This window comes from Lytechinus pictus, chromosome 9 (genome assembly GCF_037042905.1).
Source record: "Lytechinus pictus isolate F3 Inbred chromosome 9, Lp3.0, whole genome shotgun sequence".
Classification (NCBI taxonomy): Eukaryota; Metazoa; Echinodermata; class Echinoidea; order Temnopleuroida; family Toxopneustidae; genus Lytechinus; species Lytechinus pictus.
The window spans coordinates 5,050,183-5,069,903 of record NC_087253.1 but is presented as its reverse complement, the minus strand read 5'-3'; the positions used below and the strand labels follow the sequence as shown (position 1 = coordinate 5,069,903).

The following is a 19,721-nucleotide window of genomic DNA, read 5'->3' as shown; positions in this document are numbered from 1 at the left end:
CTCCGTGAGTAAAAAAATAAAAAAAAACGATGACTGAAAATAGGCAGGATTTGCAATTAGCCAGTTGTAACATGTAGATGATTGACACATACGACTAACTTTTCAATACTCAGAATAATTCAGAGAGTATTGTTGAGCATTGGAGGTTTTGACCCTTGACATCTGAGGGCCTTCAAAGAGCAATGACCTCAAAATGTAAAAATATTGACACTTTGGTTCATAACAACAAGGCTATCGTATAGTAATGATAGAGTTGTGTTGTTGATTAACAGATCAATTAGATAAAGATCGCAGATCTCAACATTTAACAACTGAGCAAAGTGAAAGGCCAATTACCTCAAATAGACTATGGGATGGGCAAGGAAAATGTATCTACTTTTTCATTTCCGTGGGGCAGCAAATGCAACCTCGGTTCTTGGACATGATAATATCATGGATGTATACATCCATGATAATATGTAAAATATTATGTGTGAATACATGCAACATGTTGCCATCGCTGAATTCTGCTCCTTATGATAATATGCAAAATCGTACCATTGATTCGACTGGATATTCCGCCATTCACCCCGTGTGTTAAGGACTTCCGGGAACGCGCGCAAGCGTGTACAATGCATGTAACCTCGTTCGCGTTTATTTATTTTTTATTCGCTGTATAATTTAGAATCTACGATGGCGGATAAGATGTCTTCGTCTTCGTCGTGCTTTGACAGCGAAAATGACGTTTTACTCATTTTACCACCAGTAATTTCTTTCAAGTAAAGAGCTCGAACAAATTTAAGCCTTTGCTGCATTCGCTGGTGTAGACTACCTGGGACTTCGGAATGAAAATAGCTATTCGTGCAGCAGAGACTGATCAGCCAGAGAAGTTTCCGATTGACTTGGAGCCCGGCCCGGGAGCCCGGCCTACCAGCAAGATCCGACTTGGATCAAACTAATGTTACATCTAGCCCAGAGCCAGGTCAAACACCGTTCGTATCACCAGCAATCAAGCAATCAAGCGATCGAAGGGGAAAAAAGATACAGAGGATGATTTTGAAGATGATGATCTTTGTGACAGTGATCTTTGTCCATTCCATTTTTTTTCAATTTGTGCTTTTCCATTTCATTCTCTGCAAAAGTGAAGCAGTGCAAACTTTGATGATTTTTGTATAGGTCTAACAGTTAGATTTCTTCATTGAGTCTATAAATAATGTGACTTATGTCATGACTAATTACCTCACCACCACATTTACAAGGCGTATGAATAGAAGATGAAGTAAGTCATTGCATAATTAAAAAAATGTTTCTTTCCCTGTCCAAAAAGTGAGCACAACACTCAGATAGTTTTGTTGAAATGAGAATATTCTTAATATGGATTGATGTACATAATTGAACAGGTAGGAAAGGAATATGACAAAGCAATGGAGAAGGGGATGATAAGTGGGGAAAGAGAAAGATTTGGGGGACTTCATTGAAATGCATTGTGCTGAAATACATTATATTGTAATATCTACAAGAGAGGCATGTTTATCCTAAATCAGTAGTGTCAAGTGCCAATATTCGAAAGTGCTAAGGTTATTGAACTTTGCCAGTTCTCCAGGATCAAAGGTCGAAATTCATAACACAAAAAAAAAAATGCTTTCTAGATTATCATTGTATCTTGAAAGTCAATATCAATTAATTTTGTTTCCATCATGACCATATTTATCATGAATTAGTGATGGAAACAATACATTTTTGATATTTCGAGGTCGTTGACCTTAAAGTCATTGACTTATGCATTGTGGTAACAAAATATATTGCAATTTGTTTGCGGTTGACCCCCCCCCCCTCCCCCAAAGAAAAAAAAGTATTTTCCTTGACTACTTGTAAAGGAAACAAAATAACCGTGTCGTTTTAAGACATGTGACTGCTACCGACATGCTAGCATGGGTTTGAGTGGTTTTTTAAATTGCGTTATTTGTGATTCTCATTATGTACTAGTTTGGTTTTACGTGCTAAAAAATCGTCAATAGCCATATTTTTCACTGGAATCTTTAATGAATTCCAACTTTTTTATCATGTGAAAGGGCGGTAAATTTCATGCAATAGCATTTCGCATGTCGAAGGTAATTCAATCAACTGTGCTGTTTTATCCTACGTTCGAATAAAATAAAATGCTTTTAGCGCTCTTATGAACATGGTGTGTGGATTACGTGCGTGTTTGTGTCTGTTGAAAAAGGTGTCCGTATTAAAAAAAAATCATTCTAGCAGATCGCCCGAATATGCTATAGTGATTTTGCGTATTCATACTGTACTTTACCATCTTGGAAGTGTGTGTTGAATTTGATTGTCTCTCTCCGATCTGAATCCTTATCTTGATCCAACTTAAGGGTAACAAGGGTTTCATCATGGTTATTACTAAGATCTAGAGCAAAGTAGACGGTCTTCTTTAGATGGCTCTGTATGTCTTCGTAATGAATTGCCTGAAGAAAAAATAGGGAAATGTTTGATTTATCTTTTATTGACCGTACAATGCAACAAGAATACACATAATGCAACTATTACTCTATTAGAGTTCGTAATGTCAGATAATGGTAACAATACGCAACATTTAGAGAGCGCTTGATAATAATATAATGTTTCTAAGCAATGCACATTATGACAGGGAAGGAATTTCTTCCTACGGGTAAACACGTACAGAAATGTTTTATTGTTACGGGTCCTTCGGTCGTCGGCTTTACCTTATTTGGTTTAGTACGACCCCACCTTCTACACCTTGCGCAAATCGGACTCTAAACACGAAGTGTTGTGGCAAAAAAGACATCCTTTATAAAACATTTTAATTTTGTTTTATCATCCCCGCAAATTCGAGTAGGCTTTTCTCTATCAGCTACATTATAAAGAAGTGAGGGCACAGCAAAGCCTACCCCTCCCCCTTCACAGGACCGCCGAAGTCCCTTATCCTTTTTTCGTATTTTGCCATTTTTCTTGGAAAATTCGCAATTTTTGTGAAGGGAAAAGATGTTTCTGCTTTGTAGTCGAGGCACATTTATTGTTTTTAACCATTTGGAGATAAAAGAGTAGACTTTCTTCTATCTGCTACATATAGGGAAGTGTTGGCTCTTTTACTATGCAGGAAAACCACTTTAAAGGTAAATGCTCGTTTTGGTAACGATATCAAAATGAGTTCGTACAGAATCCAATGAAATGACCACCAAAGTGTCTGTTTGTACAAAATAAAAGGTGTGTGCCAAAGGATTATGGAAGAAATTGTGTAATTGCTGATAAATCAGCAAATAAGCACAGGATTCGGGTAGAGCGTCGGGCCCGACATTCAAAGCAATAATTATACACTGTCCCACGTGCGCTTATCTGTGTTGGGGATCTTCAGCCTGAACATTTTTCAGCGTAGATTTCAAGATTTCACAAAGTTCAATTTATGTAACTGTACCAGATCTAGATCCTCGATGATATACTGACAATTAAGCCTTGTTTTACAGACTTTATCATGAAATCAGTGTTTACTGCAAATACTAGAATTTCTCTTTGTTTCGAAAAAGAGTAAAGTTTCCTCTATCTGCTACATAATTATAAAGAAGTGCTGGCATATTGAAGCATACCCCCTTAGGGGGTCGCTAAAATCACCCACCCCTTTTCCATATTGTACATTTTTATGGGAAAATATGCCATTTTCGAGCCCCCATTGAGGCAAAAAGTGTTTCTGCTATGTAGTAAAGCCCCTTGGGACTATGCTTTAAGGTGCCAGAAAGTAATTGCATGTAAAATGAAAATGCAGAGCTATGCCTCGATCCTCAATTTTTTTTCAAGAGGTTTCAGTTTTATAAAAGTTGCTTGTACATGTAGAACACGCCTTTTACCCTCATACAAGTAATATATATATACATGTATATTCTATCGCTACGCACGGTTACATGCATTTCTGCGTGTTAGGCGATGCAAGATAAAACAGATAGATGTCAATGCACATGAACATTTTGGACCAAATTTTTTGAATAAATTCTTATTTTTTTCAAAATATATTAACCGGACAATCCAGAAAACGATTTCAACCGATTTCTACTATCCAAATCATAGTGAAACGCGTATTCATTTCAGATTGTTCCATTGAAACAGCGGGGATTACCTGGCCGAGGGGGGATCAGGGCTTGGAAATGATTTTTGAGATTTACAAACGCAATTTGGGGTATAAAACCGCAGTTTGCAATCTGAACTGCGGTCTTTCTCCAAACGGGGGTTTGACGTAATGCCATTGTCAGACTCTGCAAAAAAATATGAAAATAATTGTTTAAAAAATCCAAGAGGGCCAACAAAGATATAAATTTTGAACCCCGTGGGACACGATTTTACAAAGGGAATATCAAGATTCATTAACTAGACACTTCAGGCAATACAAAAACGTTAATTAAAAATAGATTTTGATGGTGCACAGGAACCCCCATTTCCGACTCGACTACAATAATGCAGTCATACATGGTATAGGTTCGTTGTTGAAAACTAGGCTGAAAACGTAGCCTATAGAGCCCAGTGGGCAATCAATCTTTGCCAAAATCATTTATTTATCAGCAGAGACATAATACAGATGAAAATATGCTGTTTGGAATATTCAATATCATCTAAAATGCGGGAAACATCAATAACGTAGGCATATCGTTCGCACACCTCAGCAATATGGTGAAATGGGCCAAAAAACGCACGATTTCTCTGTACGCACCATATTGAAAAGGGGGCTGAAATCACAGTAGGCTTATATTATGTCATTTTAAATTACTGACATATATTTTCTAAAAGTAGATATATAAAGAAAACGATGTTATGTTTTACTTGAAATTTATCAAAGAAAGTACACTAAAAAAGAAAATAAATTTCTAAATCGATTTTTGACAATTTTTGAAGCAAGAAATCTCAAAAACTAATTTTATGACGTAATTTGCATATGTAAACAATAATTTTTGTTCGTGAAATTTTGCAAGTATCTTTTGCACTACTTGAACAATATATTTTCAAAGTTTAAAGTAAATTAAACAAGATTGAAAAGAAATTTAATATTGAAGTTTAATCATGATTCTACGAAGTAAAGCCTAATGTGAGAAATCATGTATGGGTTGCACACCTGCTACCGATCAAAACGCCAAAAATTTAAAGCAACAAAAGTTTGCCATTCATATGCAAATGAGCACAACCGTATATAAGCACAGCAAGCACGTTCATTCACCAGTTTTCAAAGTGACAAAAATGCTAATCCAACTCGCTTTATACGGGAGGGAATAAGAGCTATTACATTTGGACGAAAAAAGTAGGGTGAGTCATGATTCCTCAGATTAGGCTTTACTTCGTAGAATCATAATTAAACTTCAATATTAAAATTCGTTTAAACTTACTGATTCTACTTCGTAAGCTAAATTGTTCGGAATCATGTATGGGACTTCAAAGCCAAAACTTTGGATGAGCCGATTAGTCCAAAAGATGCACCCAACTCACATGATCGTCGAGATCATCACACATGACATTACAATTCGCGACATTCACCCTTGTCATACATAAAGAAATATTTTGAGACAAATTTGTAAATATTAACTTATTTCTCCTTTAATATAAAAAAACGTATTGACAGTCGACTGATCCAAGAATCCCATTTAGGGGAAATCAAGTAAAGGCCTGATCTCCAACTGTATATGGTTCATGGTATCTTAATATCAACTGTTCTGTATTTGCTTTCAAACAACAAACAATTAAGGTCAAAAGTCATCTCGTATCACCGAGAACTGCAGAATCAAAGTTTACGTACGCCGTCGAGGCAAGAGGTTTATAGTAGAAGATTGCAAAGGTCTGCGCCGAAGACCACCTGGCGGTGGAAAGAATGACGTCGACCAACGCTCCGTGACGTAATGCGGCATTTGTTGATGCTGAACGGGTACTATGTCTTTTGAATGTAGAGGTATCCACGCCTGCTTTTTTCAGGACACACTTAATCCATCTGCTTATTGTTTGCGATGTCACATTGTGATGTTGAGCATTAATGGAAACAAAGAGCCGACGATTATTGGCCCTCAGGCGCGAAGTGCGTTTCGGGTATTCCATGAGGGTACGGAGAACACAAAGCCTTTCTTCTGCTGGGTATGCAGTATGCACGTAACGTGATTACCGTTCGGGGTGATCCTGGTCGGCTCGTGTTGGTCAATTCATTGATCACGAATTCAACACACGAATCAGATATAATGCAATCCGTCATACTGATTAGTGATAAAGCTTGAGCCCGTTAACCCGAGACTAGAGCTATCAACATAACTAGTTTAAAACTTAACTGTTTGAGGGATAGATCATGAAGGGGGGTCAGCCTCTTGATATAGTCCAGAACTATGTTCACATTCCACGTTGTACTATAACGTGGGCGGGGAGGGCGTAAATCATATACTCCTTTCAAAAAGCGAAATATGAGGGGATGTGCCCCACCGTAAACCCCTGACAGGGGGTAGAAGGAATGAAAGTGCGCACCTGACCGTATTTAGGCTACTGTATGATGCACCCCGGTAGAATTCCGATGTTAAAAACTCGCTGATACAATTCAAATTAGAACAAAAGGGATTGACACTCTTTCGACAACATAAAAGAAGCCATTTTCTAAGGGCTGACTCATAACTTTGACTAGTGGACTTTCTCCACGAGTGCAAGATGACATCCGCAGCTTGCAACGAAATTCCTTGGGCTTTAATTGTCCCCCGATAATTGACAGGCAATGAGGCGCAGTTTCCCGAAGAAAGGGTGGGGTCTATCTGAAAAAGGAAGAGAAAGCAGAGTATTAGATGCTGGTAAAAGTACAGGATAAGCTGTGAGCATGTGTGGTAGTCGTGGATACCATATCTGGGTTTTCCACAGGGGGGGGGGGAGGGGCGAATAGTATCACCTCGGCTTTATCCTTCAGTATCTTTTGTAGTATCATGTTAATGAGACAGAACGGGGGGGGGGGGGGGGTATAGCTCCGAAAGCACCCCCAGTTTAGAGAGAATGAGTTAGTTGTTAATGCCTCCGGGTCCAGATGCCAAGATACAACGGAGTCCACCTGCCTATTGAGACGAGATGCAAATAGATCAATGTCAGGAACAAAGAATATGTTGCAAACACGATCAAACACAATCCACTCTGTGTTCTCATTAAAGTTACGGAGGAAGGAGTCTGCTATTGTGTTTTGTTTCCCAGGTATGTGTTCGGCGGAGTGCAAAAGATTCCTCACCATACATCACAACCAAATGTCTCGACTGACGGAATGTAGATCAGGCGAGTGACATGTACCAAATTTGTTGATGCATGATACAGCTGAGGAATTGTCAGTCCTAACGTGAACGTGCACAGCGTTCAAATCTGAACAAAAAGAACTAAGAGCAAAGATGGCCAAAAGTTGCAAAACATTAATATGCAAATCGCATTCTGTTGAGGACCAGTTTCCTTGTGTATTGACATGACGAGTTGGACTATACGCCCCCCATCCTACGAGGGACGCATGCTTCTATGTAAATGTCAACGTTCCGAACGATTGGGGCGGAGGCGCCGGGAGCGTTAGACGCCCTCCATGTCAGCGCCAACCTTGATCGAGTATTTAGCTGCGAGCATTGAAATTTCCTTCTTGAATTTCTAGGGCTAAATTTGTGTCAATTTCAAGATCTCGCCGGAACAGGGGGCTGTAGGGGACTGCCGATTCCGCAGCCAGTATCATGCCTATAGTTCTGGTAACCAGGCGTATTGTAGGGTTGACTTTGTCCAGCAAATTTTTACAAGACAAAGAAATATGATCCGCTTTGCCTGGTGGTAGAGAAATTGTCATAATACGAGAATTTATCACAAACCAAGAAATTCGATTTGTTGACAGGGTTCAATCACTGATTTCTCTCTATTTCATGGGCGTCAGCGCAAAGGATTATCTTTTGTTCATGGGGGGGGGGGGACATCTATTGTTGCGTCCCCCCCAAATACAAAAGATAATCCTTTGCGCTGACGCCCATGCTCTATTTACAACAAAGCCTAGAGATTCACAAAGATCTAGGCGTGCCTTAGTATTACATTGGCATTCGTTATAATCATATCCTGTCAATAATGCATCGTCGATATAATTACAAGATGCATATCCTAAATTCCGAAAAAAATCATTGGTTTAAGAATTTTTGTAAAGACTCTCGTTGCACTCGATAACCCAAATGGGAGAAGACAAAACTCGAGAAGTTTACCCCTCCATTGGAAGCGGAGATACTTGCGATGTTCTTGTGCAATAGGCACTGAGAAATATGCGTCTTTGAGATCAATAGACGCAAAATAACAATTCGGTTCAAGTAAACGTAGGGCAGAGTCAAATGTCTCCATTTTAAAATGGGGATACGAAACAAATTGGTTCAGAATTTTGAGGTTTATAACCGGCCGAAAAGAGCCGTCTTTTTTGCGTGTGAGAAATAATGTTGGAAATTAATTCACCCTTCACATGAATACAGGGCACAATAGCCTCCTTTTTGAGCAGATTTTGAATTTCTGCGTCAATTAATATAATAATCAGGTTCGCTGAAACTGATTTGAGATGGAACAGTAGTATGATAAGGCCAAAAGTCGAATTCTATAAAATGTTGAACCGTGTTCAAGACCCATGGGTCTGAAGTAATCCGCTTCCAATGGTGGATGAACCGAGACAATCTACCCGAAGCAATGGGCAATGGTGGGTCTGAATGATAACTTACCAACGCCGAGTGATCCAATCGGCTTGTTTCTTGGTTTGACGACCACGCTGGTCCGGATGGAAAGGCGGAGCCCGGTGTCTCCTCGGCCCGAAGTTTGGGGGAGGCCTTGAATAGTTGCCCGCCATCGAACGGCGGCGTGAGTCATGGTACCCCTCTACCTGGTAGGGTCTGGTAGCCTGTCGAGTGGGGCGTGCAAACCTCCTGCGGTTTTGACGGGGGGCCTGTACACCAATGCCCAGCCGATGCATCTCTGGAGGAGATTGTCCCCGAACAGCAGGCTAGAGGTTGAGGAACCCACCTTATCCGTGCATAGTGAGCGAAAAGCCATATCAAGCTCCGGCTTGATGAGCTCACGACGCGTCAAGCTCAGGTCGAGGCTTGCCGCCCCTAAAAGCACAATGCCGTCCAGTAGCAGCTTGCTAGTTTGCCGTGGATCGATGGAGGGGGCCTTATCTGGATTATCGAGATGGCCATCCACAGCGCGGGCAAGCGGAGTTATCGCCTTGAGTAAGAGTGACTGGGTCTTATGGAGTTTGTGGTCGAATATTCGAGTTCCACTCTTAAAAATAGACCAAATCTCAGGGTTGACTCTGGGGGCGTTTAGGGCCTTACAATTCTCAGGCCAGAGCGAAAGCCTCCAACTTCTCCTTTAGAGTGTCCTCTTCAAGTCGGTTGACATCAACTTGTTAACCACCTCGACCAGCTTCTCCGACACAGAAGCGCCGACCACCTCGTCTGCCTTCTCCACCAGCTCCAAGTACTCTCCCAATACACCTTGGTCAGCTTGGTTCTGAGTGGAGGGCTGCTGAGAGACAAGCCATTCGATGTCGTCGTCCACATCATCTCCCTGCTGGTTGGCGGTTGCAGAGGTGGTTGGGAGGAGGGACAGAACAGTCGACTGTAGGGTCGATAAAGCGTTGGCCAGCTCCAACATGCTGGGCTTATTGCCGACGTCTATCTTCGCCTCAAGGGCACCCATAGGTGCAGCGTCCGGGGGCTGCCGCGAGGTCTCCCGGGGGTCAATAGACTCAGCGTCCGGGGGCGGTCTGGTTATGGTACACGGAGCTTGCTTGCCCTTCTTCTTCCCGTCCTTAGCTGCTTGGCCGCCAGCCAGTGGTTGGGAGGCGGATGGCTCCGGATCTAGCGAAGGGCAGGGCCCGTGAAGTAAATCGGAGAGTTCTCAAGAGAGGTCCGTCATCATGTAGCCTGGCGAAGATCGGCACACAGAAGTACACTGGTGAATGAGCGTGCTTGCTGTGCTTATATACGGTTGTGCTCATTTGCATATGAATGGCAACCTTTTGTTGCTTTAAATTTGTGGCATTTTGATCGGTAGCAAGTGTGCAACCCATACATGATTCCGAACAATTAGGCTTACGAAGTAGAATCATGGTTTAGCTGAGATGTTCGCCCTTGACTTCATGCTATGGATAGAATGTCTTAAAAAGGGTAAAATAGGGTCATTTTGTAGTGACGTCATAGATTACGTCATTTAGGCGGAAAGACCACGGATAAAACCCGGCAGCAATGCATTTTTGCAAACTTCAGGGTCCATGCCATCCAGCTATGGGGTCATTTGCTTGTCCGGCTTTCGGTTGAATAAATCTCCTGGGCTGCCGGACTATACAGTGCGTCCCGGAAAAAAAAACGAAACCGAGATTAAGCGATGATTTGTCAGAACTTAATCACAAATACAATTGACAAATGACCTACCTATGTAAAGCTTAGAATATCTTCTTTCATCTGATATTACTTTAGATTATTCCTCATTCACGCAAAAACAATTTGAAGTGAGCAAAAACAATTTGAAGAAAAGATACCAAAAACTAATTTGGCAGGGGGTATCTGAATTTCCAAAAGGAAATCACATGCCTAAAAAGTTCAATATATCTGTTCTTTTATTTGATACCTTAATCACAAAAAATGGTCAAGAAGTAAAAAAAAGTTATGTCCCCTCGATAAAATGCTTGTATTTCCAAAATTTTATTAAATGTGTTTTCACCGGTTTCCCAAAGAAGCTATCGCATGGTTAACAAAAGACTTAAAGCATGGCTGATCGTCAACAAAACGGATTGTCGAGTGAGTTTGAACGCTAGCCTGTAAAACCTCTTCCTTTTATGAAATTATTGAAATTCAAGCCTTATTTCAAATGACCATAACTTTGTTATTTCATGACAATTTTCTGTAATTGAGGTATCAAATGAAAGAACAGAACTTTTTAAAACTGTAGTTTTCTTTTTGAAATCCAGATACAGCCCGCCAAGTGACTTTTTGGTATCCCCTCTTCAAATTGTTTTTGCTCACTCATGCGTGAATGAGAAATAATCTAAGTAATATTAGATAAAAGAGGACATTCTAAGCTTTACGATGGTAGGTCATTTGTCTATTGTATTTGTAAATAAGTTATGATAAATCATCGATAAATCTCGGTTTCGTTTTTTGTGGGACGCACTGTATAGATAGTTTCTTTTTTTCTGCATCTTTGGATATTTAATGGCAGACAATCGACCCACTTGCTCCAGTAAGTGGTGGGGCAGCTTTCAATACATACAATATTGCAAGGACATGTCTGTTTTGGCTTAGGCATACCCCTTCATTATGCACGATGCAATTGCTTGATATAAAATCATCCTTTTAAACCTAAGATTGTTGTAGGTTTTCATTCAGCTGCGTTGTACTTACTTCAGGATTGATACTGTTCCCACTAAGACTGCATGATACAGTAATTTTTTTACGTCGGAAAATAATTTCGTCGTCATCACTCTTCACAGGATGGAATCTGACATCTAACGCGTGGATATTTTTCTTTAAAAGAAAGAGACACATTTGTTTTATCTTAGTGTTGAATATAGTTGTAAAGTGCAAGTCTTTGGCACAAATCCTCTGAAATGTATATCTACGCGTCATTTCAAATATTGAAAAAAAAATCGAATTGCAAACAAAATGTTACATATAATAAAGGAAAAAATGCATTCTCCAGACATATTATGATTGATTAGGCTTCTTTCGAAGCCCAAAGTTTTCGGGCGTCTCCAAAACATCATCAGTTTAACGCAATTATCTCTATATCGTGTCAAGGATACCAGCCGAGGTCTATGCCACATTCGTAAAATCAATGACGGTACGCTTAGATTGTGCTTATTTTTTTGTTTTCTGTCAGTCTTAATCATTTATATTTTCATTGAAGTAAGGGAAGGAACTCAGCAAATTTTGATATCGAAATCATATATACATGGACTTATGCACAACCAAACACACATTCGCACATTTGCGTGTGACGCGATGCACTTTTTTTTTTTTTTTTTTTTGCAGGTGTTTCTGCATTTATTGAAAGTTCAATATATGAAACACAGTAATCATAATAAATATAAAGAAATACAAAAAATAAATGAAATAATTACAAATTGTGACGATTACATAATAGTGAAATAATTTACATAGAAATACATGTAAGCAATAATATATATAATATATATAATAAAATGCAGCGGCCAGCTATCATAAGCAAAATGCTTGAGAGAATAGCAGCCACTTGTAGACGATATGGAAAGATTTTTTGTCATTTTGACGTGTCAAAGATGGTATTGACTCTACAAAATGGCGGATCGTACAAAACCTAATCAGGTGGTTCGATGCACCCCAAAGAAAAATATAAAACAAAATAAAGCAGAAAAACCGGAATGTACGTGCGACTTGCAAATCTCACCGCTTGAATATTTCAATATTTATTGGTTTATCAATTGATTAATATATTATGAATAGTGATATCGTTTCTTTTTGTTCATCTGGAATTTAATGTGTGGGGGTGGTGGTCTACTAGTTATGACTCTCGTCTTTCAATCTGAGGGACGTGGGGTTCGATTTCAATCCATATCGTGTTTTTATTTAGCAAGACATTTACCCACATTGTGCTTCATCAACCCAGAGTAGGTGAATAGGAAGAGATTCCTTGAATGCTTTAGTTCCGAAACATGCTAAATGACAACCTAGCTAAAAGCCAGGGTAATAATAGAACGCTTTGTATCCTCCGGCAAAAAAAAATCTTAATAAATCCAGCTGAATGTACTGAATGTCTTAATCATGTTAATACCCATTTGATCATGATAACTTTAATTTTCACAATTTACCTAATATCTCTGTAAAATTGGTGTTCAATGCTAGATGAAAATAACGTAATGCAAAAATGACATTTACCCATGTTTGGCCACGAATCTTCTTGGCAAATCTAACTTCGAGCACTGGTCTCCTGGAAGAAGGCAACGTTCTTGGAAGAAATGACATGCATGACAACAGTATGCCCCGAAAAGGTGAATTTATCCAACTCCAAATAATAGCAAAGCGTCCTCCACAAAAATGGCTGATAAGAACCTCCAGCCACTTGTCTTGCACTGAGCAAATCATGTTGGCCGAATAAGAAATCCGCTCAAATGTACCTTTGAGAACATTGCAAATTTAGAGAAATAGAAAAATGGAAGTCCAAAACGTGGTCTCAAAAGTTGCGCATGATTTGAAAAAAAATAATTAAATAAATTAAATCACTGTCTTAAGTCCTTAACATTCATCGTGGAAAATATTAAGAAACGTGAATGAATAATCTTCAAATCTAATAGGTTAACAGTATTATTATTAATATGTTATTATCATTATTAAACATAATTACCCGATTGATTCCAGGAATACAATACTGTCTCGATCTTGTTTGGAATATCGACAACCGCGCAGTGTGGTATTATCAATTTTACCCGTCTCTTAAATTGAAGACCGGTTGGCCAAAGCTTGAAGCCATGGCTAACAAACATCTCATCTTCTTGGAGTCTGAGTCCATCCGGAATTTCGGTCAGTACACGGAGACCAATTTGTTCATCTTTCTCTAGGGCGCCCTTTGGGATGATAAGTCTAAAGCCATAGGACTTGACAGACAGTTCCCCTCCGTGTTCACCGAACTTTCCACTAGCCAATGCATCATCTATTTAATAACAAAATATTACAAATGGTTATTTGCACTAACGTCTACCAAAAAGAAAGGATTATACGGCCAATTATTTACAATACTTCAATGCGTTTCGGGGACACTGTCTAGTCGACACGTTGCCTTCGCATGATCTTTAATCGAATTGAATGATTACTCCCCACCCTTTCAATCTATTTTTCTTCCTTAGAATGTACGTCCAGTAGACCGTATCCGAAGATCCACTCCCAGACATCTACCTCGAACATCTCCCAACCCCTCGATATTCACCCCAGGACAAGCATATCTTGGGAAACTACCCCTGGACAAATACTCCCAGACGATTACTTCTACCGGGCATTTGCCCTGGACCTTGTTTCCCGGACAAATAGCCTTTTACCACACTCTAGCTTAGGTCGTGTAAGTTGTGCGTAAATTTCGTATAACTTTCTCTGGGTGACGTAAGGGCCAACATGTAACGGCCGGGAAAGTCGAGTGTAAGCAAGGAATTTTAAGAGATGCGACAACGAAATTCAATTTAATTTGTGTACACGTAGCTTCGAAGTATAAAGAGATACAAAAAAAATACAGATCACTGTAGCCTTTGATGCCTACCTGTGATGCCGCCAGCTTTATGGGAAAGCTAAACAAAAAATTTGTGTTAAAATTAGATATTAGTTGGAAATACAGTTTTATTTCAATATGAAACGTCGACTATTTTATCAAAGGAATATTATGGCCTGAGATTGGGCTAAATATTGTATGATAAAAGTGTCAAAATGTGGAAAACCCTTAGAATTTGACAATTTTCAAATTAACATTTTACAAAACAAAAATGATAATAATGTGAGGGAATATATCTATTTGCGATGTTATGTGTTACAGTTGCAGCCGCATACAGTCAGTAGAGGAAGTTTAAAATCATATTTTAATAAATATTGCAACATTTTTGTTTGCTATCTCCACTACTAGAAGGAAGCGATAAGTATGTCTGCACATAATATCCGACCAGAGGAAGCGAAAAGTAGGCCTAGTTAGTCTGTAAGTTGGGTAAAAAATGTCTACAATCAGTAAACATAAGAAAAAATAGAATGTGAACAATTTTTACGGACTTGGCTTCCCATAATTCTAGCACAGAGTTGGACGATGGTCCAAGTTAAACCTGACCTCATAATACGGACCCGAATGTTCCTACGCCAATCATGTATCACAACAGAAAATTTAGCGAAGTGATAGATAAAGTGGTAAAAACGTTTACGGGCGTTGTGATGATTTATTACAAGGAGTTAGTACGAGATCAAAGGTGTGGCCTTTAATAAGACACCATTTCATGCCTTGCCAGTCGTTCCTAAGCATATGATTTTCGCCCCTTTTCATCGTCCAACCCGTTCTCCTCCGTTCCTAAGCCCCTCATTCCAGACACCAGTTCTCGAGACCCCCATTTGAATTCAAGTTCTCAAGCACCCTTATTTGCAGAGGGCACTCGAACTTGTAAAATTTTAAGCCTCTCATTTCATAACCAAATTCCGTTCTTAAGAAAATGGTTTCAGATTTTGGGCTACACCTCTGTACCCTTCCCAAATCTGAGTGCCCCCAGGGCAATACCCATAGATCACATTTCTATAAACAGTCTTATTTACCTTGATAGTCCATGACAGTTGAAGACGTCCCTGCTGCTCTTATCTCTTGTTCTGTTACTTGCGATGTTGCTTCTGGTACATGTCCTACATACTTTTCTGCTCCTGGTGCTGGTTTAGCAGGTCCTGGCGTTGATCCTCCAGCTCCAGATACTTGACCTGATGGTCCTAATGCCTCGGATGTAGATCCTATTATCTGTAATGGTCCCGCTGCTTCTGCTGCTGGTCGTAATGGTTGCGAAACTAATCTTAGTGCATCTTCCGTTTCTGCATAGAAAGGAATTTATACATTCGTCAATATGTTCCAGAGATGCAAGGCGCATAACTTGAAGAAGACGACTCTCTCATTGTTATTAAGGCTATTATAGTGTTTGTAGGAGTTTGCAAATCAATTATAACAAATTTTATATCACAAAAGTCGTCTTCTTAAATCCTCCATTTCTTGTGGGTCTATAATCACCCAGTCCCGTATTCTACCTTTGTGTTTTATTTAAAGTTTGTTCTGAAGTAGTGGTTTAATTATGGAGAGCCAATTGTGACATAAATCTCTAACAGTTGACATGGTACAAGTTCACAGTATCAGCTAATTTGACTTTCAAATCATTCTTAACTGTCTGGGAAAGATAAACAGATAATTGTCTTCTCCATTAAATAATCATGAAAGTGCACAGTAAACATGAGTAAAAATAGAATGGGAGCAATTGTTTAAATGCTTGGCTTCCAATAATTCTAGCACAGAGTTAGACCATGGTATCAGTTAAACCTGACTTCATTATACGGGCCCCAATGTTCCTACGCCAATCATGTATCAGAACAGAAAATTTAGCAAAGTGATATATAAGGTGGTAAAAACGTTTACAGGCGTTTTGATGATTTATTATAAAGAGTTAGTACGAGATCAAAGGTGTGGTCCTTAATAAGACACCATTTTCATGCCTTGCCAGTCGATCCTAAGCATAATTATGACTTTCGCCCCTTTTCATCGCACCCGTTCTCCTCCGTTCATAAGCCCCTCATTCTCGAGACCCCCATTTGAATTCAAGTTATTTGCAGAGGGCAGTCGGAATTGTTCAATTTTAAGCCCCTCATTTCATAACCAAATTCCGTTCTTAAAGGACAAGTCCACCCCAACACAAAATTGATTTGAATAAAAATAGAAAAATCCAACAAGCATAACACTGAAAATATCATCAAAATCAGATGTGAAATAAGACAGTTATAACATTTTAAATTTTTGCTTCGTTTCACAAAACAGTTATATGCACATCCTTGTTGGTATGCAAATGAGAAGACTGATGACGTCACCCACTCACTATTTCTTTTGTATTTTATTACATGAAATATGAAAGATTCTAATTTTCTCCTCAATATCCGTTGAAACAATGATTAATTGCTCCATGAACATGTGGAATTAGCATTGTTTGATACTATATAATTCAGTCTAGTCAGTCCCTATGGTCAAATCTGTAAAAAATAAAACATTGTACAATTCAAACAATAAAAAAAACCAAAAGAAATAGTAAGTGATGGACATTCGCATATCACTGAGTTGTGCATATCACTGTTTTGTGAAAAATAAGCAAAACTTTAAAATGCCATACCTTTTTTATTTTACATCCGATTTTGATGAAATTTTCAGTGTTATGCTAGTTTTATTTTTCTATATCTTTTCAAATCAACATTTTATTAGGGTGAAGGTGATCTTTAAGAACATGGTTTCAGGTTTTGGGCTACACCCCTGTACCCTTCCCAATTCTGAGAGCCCCCAGGGCAATACCCATAGATCACATTTCTATAAACAGTCTAATTTACCTTGAGAGTCCATGGCAGTTGTACACGTCCCAAAATAATCTTCGTTCATTCTAATCAATCCAGCTGCTACTAACGCTGAACTCAATACCTGCCGTTCCTGCGAACGGTTCTGCCCTTCACGCCAATCCCTCAGCATTTCTAATGTTCCCATATATCTCTCTCCTGGTTGATTATTTCTTTTGATATAGAGATTAATAGCAGCTATTCTTACTCCCAACTTTTTGCCGAGATAATCGATGTCTGAGTCTTTGTAAATGTTCTTGGCAATATTGGTCAAAATATCGTCAAAGTCATCATTGATCACAGAATCCAATCTGTAAAAAAAAGGGGGGGTGATATGTTATCATTGACCTAGGTCCATGGTTATATAAATAATCTTGGGTGTTTGGTAATAAAAGAACACGTGAAATGAAAATATACAATGAGCACTTTTAGAAATGTACGTCCGCATAGTGGACTGGTACGAGATGACGTCATTTTTTGGCGTTCCATATGCCTCAGGTCCTCACACGTCCACTATCAGAATCGAGAACCTCGCTACATCCATTTTGCGGTTCTCCTTAAAGGACAAGTCCAACCAAACAAAAACTTGATTTGAATAAAAAGAGAAAAATCAGACAAGCACAATGCTGAAAATTTCATCAAAATCGGATGTAAAATAAGAAAGTTATGACATTTCAAACTTCCGCTTATTTTTAATAAAATAGTTATATGAACGAGCCAGTTACATCCAAGTGAGAGAGTCGATGACATCACTCACTCACTATTTCTTTTGTATTTTATTATATGAAATATGAAATATCTTTATTTTCTCGTCATTGTCATGTGAAATGAAGTTTCACTCCTCCCTGAACACTTGGAATTCCATTTTTTTAATATTTTGTGCTTCAGGCAAGGAGGTCCTAATCGTCAAATTCGTAAAAAAGTGATATAATGTATAATTCAAACAATAAAAAACAAAATAAATAGTGAGTGAGTGACGTCATCGACTCTCTCATTTGGATGTAACTGGCTCGTTCATATAACTATTTTGTTAAAAATAAGCGAAACTTTAAAATGTCATAACTTTCTTATTTTACATCCGATTTTGATGAAATTTTCAGCATTGTGCTTGTCTGATTTTCTCTATTGATTCAAATCAACATTTTTCTGAGGTGGACTTGACCTTTAATCATACACGACGTGCACGTGAGTGACGTCATTTTAACCGTTCAAGCCCAGCATGAAGACCGGGCATGAATATTAACCTTTCCCTTTTAAAACACAGTTTTCAGCGACTTTTCACAAAATTAATGTAAGTTGTACGATGCATTATGTTTATCATATTTGAAATTGCTTTCTGATCTCCAAAATATACATCGATATATATCCTAACTCGCGTAAAAAGGAATAAAAGCATGTGAAAGGGCACATGTGCACAAGTTGCACCTTCGCATCACCCAACCGGGTCGCCAGGCGATGGTGCGCCAGATCTTCCGGGTCGGGCAGCGTAACATGACCCGCTGGTTATCGCGCTGTTTCATATGGACAAGTCGAGTGAAATCTAAAGTTCACTCAAACGATCAGAGGACTGCTACGTCGTTCACGTCCACTGCTCCTAAAACTCTCTACTGTTAGCCACAAGAGCAGAGGGGAGTCAATACATGGACGAAGCGGATCGCAATAGCTCCATGCATGGTCTTTTGTGTTCAAAGTCACATGCGGCGGGGGGGGGGGACAATCCCCCCCAAAAATTGTGTTTATAACTTTTTTTGGCTTGTCAATTTTGTTTCCTGCGTTCCCCTAACATTTATATGGCCCCCCTAAATTTAGGTTGATCCCCTTTTTTGTTGCTTGTCAAAAAAATTTGTTGGTCCCTCTAAAATTGTGGTTGATAACCTTTTTTTTGGTTGTTGCTTGTCAAACATTTTGATGCCCCCCCCCCCAAGTTTCTTTTTTTTTTGCTTCCGCCGCCAATGTTTAAGCAGAAACATTTTTGTACGTACCCTTGTGACCCCTTTCTTTCATGTTCTGTTGCTGATACTGTTGGTACTTGTCCTGGTCCTGCTGCTCCCGGTGCCCTTGTTTGTTCTTGTGCTTGCCATGTTCCTTCTGGTAATGGCCCCTCTAGCTTTTCTGCTCCTAATGGTCCTGCTGCTGGTGTGGTACGCCCTAGTATTGATCGCCCCGTTCCAGATTCTGGACCTGGTTCTCTTAATCCGGGTCGTGCTGCCTCGGGTGCGGATCCTGTAATCTCTAATGGTCCTGCTGCTTCTCGTGCTGGTGTTGATGATTGTTGTACTGGTCTTAGTGCTTCTTCTGTTTCTGTATTTAAATGATGTAATTAGTAGATATCGCGTTAGATTATGATTTCCGTCTTAGAAACAGTAGAGGTAAACATAAGTCATTTGTAACTAGCAGAAGACCCCACACCCCCCCCCCCCCAATTTGTTTTTCAAGACTGGTCATAAACAATTACGTAGCTAATAACTGACTTTAATCAGCTAATACAAAAAAGATATATCGATATACCCAAACTTTCTTAATCTCTTTTCATGGCTTGTGTAGTCTTTAGGGGTAGGATGTTTTAGTTTCCTGTCGATATATTTAATAAATGATTCTGTAAACTCCCTATCGATTCCGTGA

At 39.2% G+C, this 19,721-nt stretch overlaps 1 protein-coding gene across 1 annotated transcript in view; it reads right to left on the bottom strand.

Moving 5' to 3' along the window:
- LOC129267888 (uncharacterized) overlaps nt 1–19,396 on the bottom strand; it is a 29,146-nt gene extending 9,750 nt beyond the window's left edge. The window contains exons 1-7 of the mRNA XM_064104541.1: nt 19,082–19,396; nt 17,097–17,410; nt 15,288–15,551; nt 13,360–13,665; nt 12,894–13,132; nt 11,382–11,504; nt 2,285–2,447 (exon numbers count right to left, since the gene is read on the bottom strand). Of these exons, the coding sequence (XP_063960611.1) occupies nt 2,285–2,447; nt 11,382–11,504; nt 12,894–13,132; nt 13,360–13,665; nt 15,288–15,551; nt 17,097–17,247 (1,246 nt within the window). The 5' untranslated portion in view covers nt 17,248–17,410; nt 19,082–19,396. The remainder of the gene's footprint in view (nt 1–2,284; nt 2,448–11,381; nt 11,505–12,893; nt 13,133–13,359; nt 13,666–15,287; nt 15,552–17,096; nt 17,411–19,081) is intronic.
- Between the last annotated feature and the right edge of the window lie 325 nt (nt 19,397–19,721).